The sequence below is a fragment of the Chaetodon trifascialis genome, chromosome 10 (assembly GCF_039877785.1).
Source record: "Chaetodon trifascialis isolate fChaTrf1 chromosome 10, fChaTrf1.hap1, whole genome shotgun sequence".
Classification (NCBI taxonomy): Eukaryota; Metazoa; Chordata; class Actinopteri; order Chaetodontiformes; family Chaetodontidae; genus Chaetodon; species Chaetodon trifascialis.
The window spans coordinates 2,686,031-2,693,277 of record NC_092065.1 but is presented as its reverse complement, the minus strand read 5'-3'; the positions used below and the strand labels follow the sequence as shown (position 1 = coordinate 2,693,277).

At 40.7% G+C, this 7,247-nt stretch overlaps 1 protein-coding gene across 2 annotated transcripts in view; it reads right to left on the bottom strand.

The window, feature by feature from the left end:
* Positions 1 to 2,266: 2,266 nt before the first annotated feature.
* Positions 2,267 to 7,247, bottom strand: part of mgat4c (mgat4 family member C) — a 104,465-nt gene continuing 99,484 nt past the window's right edge. For both annotated transcript variants that reach the window (XM_070972588.1, XM_070972589.1), the window contains one exon: positions 2,267 to 6,874. In XM_070972588.1, coding sequence (XP_070828689.1) covers positions 5,718 to 6,874 — 1,157 coding nt within the window. In that variant the 3' untranslated portion in view covers positions 2,267 to 5,717. The remainder of the gene's footprint in view (positions 6,875 to 7,247) is intronic.

Here is a 7,247-nt window from a genome sequence, read left to right as displayed (position 1 = left end):
TATATTTGGCTTTCAATTGGGTAAACTTTATTAATTCTTAATATTTGACTGTGCTGTGATCAAACAGGTTATGTTTGTTTTATTTGTGTCAGATGACGGTATAGTTTAAATGCAGATTTATTGGTAAAATGTTTAGATGAAGGTATGAGTTTTACAAATGCTGGGTGAAGAAGGAAGACAGACACCACAATGAACAAAGAATTCAGGCAAACATGAGGAAAACACATGGCTGTAGCCTTAGGACCACACTGGTGAACTGGATGAGGTGGATAGGTTGCAGGTATGCAGGCTGATTGGCAGCAGGTGGGAGAAAGAAGCGCCACACCCAGACAAAGAAACACACAGAGAGAGCAAACAGGGGAGCAACATGAAACTCAAGAGATGCATAAACAGGAGAAACACTGGGAGTGAGGGGGAGGCACAGCTGGACTTACTGATACTACTATTTCTATTTATTGTTGTTTAGTTTTTCAGCTGATTTTGTTTTGTTCAGCATTATTCTTATTATTTTTAAAAGCAGTAGGTGAGAGAGTGCAGAGGCAGAGGGGTTATTTAGACCCCGTGTACACTTAGGGAAAACGAATATGTTTTCATGCGGTTTGGTCTCTCGTTTACACGTGTTTTTTTGGTTAAGTTGAGTTGAGTTTTTTTCACGGAAAACGAAATACCTTGCTACATGTAAATGTAGGGTAAGTTAGAATCAATGATCCTGACCATGGCTCTAAAATATCAGCAGTAGCAGTAGTAGTAGTTGTAGTTGTCTATGGTACTGAATTAACAGATTTGTAATCGTGCCTCTTTCTCTCAGTCCTGCTCTTCTGTCGCTTTAGTCTTTGATCTATAATATTTTCTAAACCATATACCATAAATACAATATATCTACATATATACCAAAAAAATGTTTTCAGTTTGTGTGTTTTACACTTTGCATCCTTTCTGTATTTGCAGTGTTGGCGCTTTAATGTATTTGTTTTGACTCTCTGAAGCATGTTTTGTCAATTGTGGCACACATACCTTGTTGAATTTGCTTTGGATGTTTGTATGCATTTTTCAATTGCCAATTCATCTTATGGGCTTTTGCAGCTCATTTTCTCTTATTATTCACCGTACAAAAGGTTTCCAACATTGAAAAAACAGATGGAAAAATCAATTAAGATGAGTGTTGGGGTTCTGGTGACATAAGATCATAACATCGTACAGCCTACTACTGTGAGAAGAAAGTGGCAAGTCTAATACTGTATATTATTGCTATAAAGTCAGTGAATTAGCTGTGGACATTGCCTGAATTCTCCATTTTTTAGTGAATCTGAAACTGAAGGTCATAATGTGCCTCCTCTGCAGTTCAGCTGTGGATGAACACACAACTCTTACTTTACTTTTGAAAAATGAGGTGTTTGTGAAGCAAGATCTGAAGTTACCATGAGCAACTTTTTCCCATGCTTTCTTAATGAATTTCTATGGATGTTTATCCTCTGCGGACATTAAAGATACTGCTATCACTTTAAAGAGCAAGTTGCCCTGAATCCATGTGTGAATGGCATCTGTGCATTTACTAATTTATGACACTTGAAATGGTGTGATTTTTGACAATGGTGAGGGCACTGGAGCTTTAACAGGCACTTATCATATATGAGCCTAACGTGTCCCTTTACACAGGCAGTAAAAGATATACAGGAACTTGGAGTGAGTAAACGGCTTTATCAGCGGCACTCCTCCACAGTGACTTTTTGTCTGCCGCCATTGTTGGCCATGTGTATTTGTCAAAAGGGGTTATTAATTTTCTTCCACAAAGAGCATGAAGTTTATAACAGTGCAGCATCCCCCCCAGCACTATCCCCACACCTTCATTATGTATGCCATTAAAAACAGCCAAAAGCATATGAATATTGAAATGAATAATGTATAGTTTTTGCTTTTGGCTACAGCAACATCTGAGTCAAACAGGCTTGCAAGTTTCAAGGAACTGCGAATGTCAGTTATGTTTATATATATACTGTATATGTGTGTGTGTGTGTGTGTGTGTGTGTGTGTGTGTGTGTGTAAAATGTACGCCATAACTGTACTACTTTTATTATAACTCATCAGGCAAAGAAAACAGGGCCAACATTTTTGATTCAGGGTCATGTAAAGAGTGTTTTGTTTTCCTCGCGGCATTCAAACCAATATTCAAGCCCTGACACTGCAGACACATATTCAATATTTTGCACTCTCTTGAGTTCCAGCACACAGCCGTCTCAGCAGCAGTCAATGCACCACAGAGTTGGCATTCATTCGTTTAATCTAATTTCATTTTAAATACAATATATACAATACAACATTTGAAATGATATGTGTAAAAAAATATATGTCATCTTACAATACAGTACCATTTAGAGAACCATGGAAAGTAAAACAGACACAGAAGCAACATCTTGTCACACTCGCTCCACTTAACGATATACAGCACATGTGAACTCCGAACCTGTTGTAAGGTAGTATCGGTAGGCTTCTACGTACAAACCCAGTACAATTTCATTAGCAGAAGCTGAACATTAATTCATAGATCCTGACGTACAAAAGGAGTTGTTTTATCCACTGAAAATGCTTTTGTTCATGCACTTTGTACATGCTCCACTGGAAGACAGCTCACATTTCAAAGAACTCTGGATCCACACATTATATTCACATTCATCACTTGCTTGGAGCTTTGGGGATCGGACCCTTGCAGCTGATCTAATTAAACAAGCTTAGATGGTTACCGGCCTGCAAGTGATTCACAAACCTCTGCCCTTTTTCTCACAGAGATCTGCCAATGAAGTCAGTGTTTAATTCTTGACAAATGGACAGTGAAGATGGCCATTTACTGGCTGCGAGTACTCAACAGGAGGAAAGAAGAGGTTTCCTTTCAGTAGTAAGTGAAATGTACAGTATAACTGATCCCGTGCACACTGTTAACTCAAGGCCCTGGTATGGATTGTAGTTTCCAAACATGCTGCCAATAGCAAAGAATGCTGTGCACAGCAGTTTGCTGACATCCAGTTGAGGAATTTATGCAGCTTTTGTTGTTATCCCCAAGATGTAAATCTGTCCATAAATCTGCAGTGTGCAGCTAGTTTTGGCTGGCATCTTATTTCAAATAAAGATCAGACAGCAGTTTCTCCTCCAGAAATATCAGCCTCACAACACAGTTGCTCTACTTGGGCATGAGGCGTATCAAAGCCATCCATTACACTTGTAAAACAGCTAACTGCCCTGCGGTGACATCATATGTTTATAGCTCATAAGCAGGTAATACCAGGCTGAATTGGCACCATGGTGTGCATCGTAAAGAATACCACACGCGCAGTGCAATGTAGATTGTGTTTCTGAGCATCATCCATTCAAACAAGATCCCCTCTGAGGAGCTGATCCATGCAGGTCACGGAATCATTCACCAAAATGAATGGCGACATTTCAAGGGAAATGCTGAGGAAAAACAATACGCCATATTGTGAGGTGGTGGGCATTCTAATTTCATTTCAGATAGCACATGGGGGATTTGCTGAGCAAGGATTTCAAGGTGGCAGTACAAGCCAATCTGGGAAAGGTCTCGATCTGTGACACTGAACAAGACCTGGAGGGAAAACACGGAACAGGTGGCTATTGCAACAGCAGAACAAAGCTTTATAAAACTGTCACAGCATGCTTAATGACAATCTGCTTCCACCTCATGTTCCCAAAGAACATCAGTGTTATGTAAACATTTACCTCTTTATTGCATTGTTGAGTGATTTGCTGACGCCATTTCAACGTAGAAACGAATCTGTCACTGAACCTTACTCACTGACAGATCATAGTTACACCAACATGGAAAATGACAAGTTTATTTTCAAAGCACGGCTGTGAATCGCTTTGAGCTTCACGGTGATGATGAGCTAACATATGCAGCTTAATTTTCGCAAATTTTAGGTGCTAAACAACATAAAGCAAGGTGGTGAATCCTAAAAGGATCTTCAAAGGAGAGCCGAGCGAGTTTCCCCAAAGCAGCAGCAGACTGTATGAACCGAGAGCAAAGATCACAGAGGCAACCATGTAGGAGCAGAAACATTGGAGTTGTGAGAGCGCAACATTGGGGAAAGAACGAATTGAGATCCTATAGCTTCAGGGGAGATGTTGTTTTGCTGGTGTAGAGAGTGAGGCAAACACAGACCAATTTACTGGGGGAAAATTGTGCTGTGGAGAAAAAAAAGGAGACCTAAGAGCAGACCTAGCCTATTCTTCACTGTGTAATCTAATCTCAGCTGTTGGAGAAGATGGGTGAAAACAAACATTGTTCTCCTGTCGGCAGGCCTGACGGAACATACAGTGCTAGTAAAAGACCTCAGCCCATTCACACACCCGCCTCAAACACAATGAAGATGATTACACCACGAAAAAATATCTGAAACTGAAAAAGTGAAGTGTGACACGATGAATATTCAAGGCAACAATGACCTCTGATACTTTCTTGGCGGCTTTTCAAGGAGGAAAATAATTAACGGCCAAATGCCGACTTGCTCAGAGGATCCCAGGGCCACACTTGAACAGGCTCAATATCAGTCATGAAAAAATGTTGAAGAAAGAGTGGCTTTAATTCCATGCTACTTTCAAGAACAAGTCTGCCTTTAAAAAAGTATTTACTCACTCATCATAATAACTATCAGTTTCCTCCATTTATTAAATCAGTAATTCGCTGTTCTCTAAGTTAGATCTGTCTTAAATCCGCACTTGAAGCAACTCTCTGAAGGGCCCTCTAATATGCTGTCTTGGTAGGGCTGGGCGACAATGATATTTTATCAAGATATGACAGACATGGAAAATCACATTCTAAACGATAAAACTGATGTTCAAAGCAATGAAATGTGTGAAACTCTAATAATACATTTAAAAAGTTAACTTTCCAATTACATGTTGCTTGGAACCATTAAAGGATAAGACAGGGCTGATTCTATGTATTTGTCCACAAATCCCATGAAAAGGCCAAAAATGTCTGTCTCTTGCTACAATCTGACCTCCCTACTCTGTCTTTGTCTCTCAGCTTCAAGCCCATTCATCCCTACTGGACACAAATCTTTAACAAAAAGGTTGTTCATATGTCTTCACATTTTGCAGCAGCAGGATGATGTATGTGGGATTGACACTAAATGACCTACAGTGCTCAAGCTGATTATAATGAAGTCACAGTAAAATGAATGAGCCAGTGGAGGGGTATGGCTCACTAATTTCAATTGTTTCTGGACAACAATGGAGCTCAATGGCCTGGAGGCATAAGATGTATAAGACTTCGGCTCCATGGAAATGCAGGATCAACTCGTTGGTTTTGGTCTCTCACTGGACTTGTTGACAGTCAGACAAATACAGAAGATTTTAAGTCTTATCCTGGATAGAAGAATATTGGTCAAACATAATACTGAATTATCGCCCAGCCCTGCATTAAGAATAGCTGTCAAAAGCTGAAATAAATAAAGGCTTATGGAACGCTGAAGGAGACAAATACTTTGAGGTCAGTTGAACAGTCCTAAAGGATGGCTGGGAAGATGCTCCACTAAGGTTACAACTTGCAGGTATAAAAAACTATAGACTGATTTGGCAATCAAAATGAGTATCAGTAAATACATAAAAAATGAATAAATAAACCTGGAAATACATACATTAATAAATAATAATAATAATAAAAACATTTGCCTCTATGATATACTAAGAGTCTTTATGTATAGTCCTCATTGGCTGGGGGGTTGTGTAGTCCATAAACTTATACTTCTAATAATGAGCCACTCTTTCTGACTGGCTGTCACCACGATGCGCACACACTCAATGTCAAAGGCAATTTTGTGGTCTACATCTTGAACCTCAATGTTGCCGTTTTTAAACTCCCCTAATGTGATATAAGAGGAACACAGCTTCCCTTTTTTAGTCCCAACTAGTTTCTCTCCCACTTCCAGAGCTCCGTGGTGAAGAATGTCATTCTGACGGTCGTCAGAACCAGTAGCAATCTTAATTTTACTAATTTTGGTAGATTTATTAAAGACTATGACAAAGAAATCTCCTGTGGAAGGAGGCTTTCCCCAAAAGTATTCGTCCACTGTGCTATAAGCCTTGGTGGCATCGTAGTTTTCAAAGACGTTGATGTTTGTGTAAAGGCTGGCAGGAGGGTTGTCAGGGATGTCGATGGAGTCTTCCTCAAAGTCGTCGTCCTTCAGCTTATTTTCTGCTCCTTTGTAAGAGGAGTAGTAGCCCATGTGCTGGAACAGCGAGGGCTTGAAGCGGATCACGTCCTTCTGGGCCAGCAGACCCCTGAAGTGGATGAGGAGCCAGTCGCAGGGCATTTCCTGGTAGAACATGAGCAGGAAATGAGCCAGACGCGGCAGGTCTTTGGAGTGGTACAGCTTCCCGATGTAGCCCAGCTTGGAGAACTCCAGCATCACCCAGTAGGAACCTTCTCTGGAGGTAATCACCTTCTTCAGTGCCGTCAGGAAGTTCCTGGAGCAGCGCACGTCATCCTCTAACATCATGTAGAAGTGAGAGAGGTTTGTGCAGAAGTTGAGGAGGAAAGCGTAGTCCACATTCTGCTTTGAACGGAAACGGACCCGGTCCTCCGGGTCGTTGTAGTTCCTTTTCAAACCGTCCAAAGACGGATAGTACTCCTCTGGAGCCTGGATCACCAGGAGGCGTCCGGCTATGATGTGGTGAGCAAACTTCCTAGTGATTTCCTGCACCAGGTTCTCACACCAGACCAGGTCAAAGTCCGCCAGGTGGACCACAACCACAATCTCTTTGAGCTCCTCGTAACTGGACTGATCAAAGATGGATTTGATCGTCTCAAGAAGGTAGTTTCCTCTTTTTCTTTTGACTGATGACAGTCCAATGGTGAGATACTCTGTGAATGAAATGAGCATTTCATATTATCACGAAACAGAAAGGCTTGTACGTGACCAAGTTTCAGTATATTGTAGAGACATGCTTTGACTGAGAAGATCAATCATTTCAAACTCAAGACTGTTGCTCCAGAAAATAAACTTAAGCTGTAATTTAAGTGTGAATCTTCATTCAAGGTCCATTTGCTCACTTCTTGCTTTTAAGTGCATCTCACAGTCTTAATGAGCTGATCTTCCTCACATACAACCATCAGTTATTGAGTGACCAAACTCTCATACATAATGAGTGAAGTCCAGCCAGTAATGATGACTGCGAGATGCAGTGGAAAGATCTAGTAAAGGCTAATGAGCAGAATACCACAAATGTATGTATTG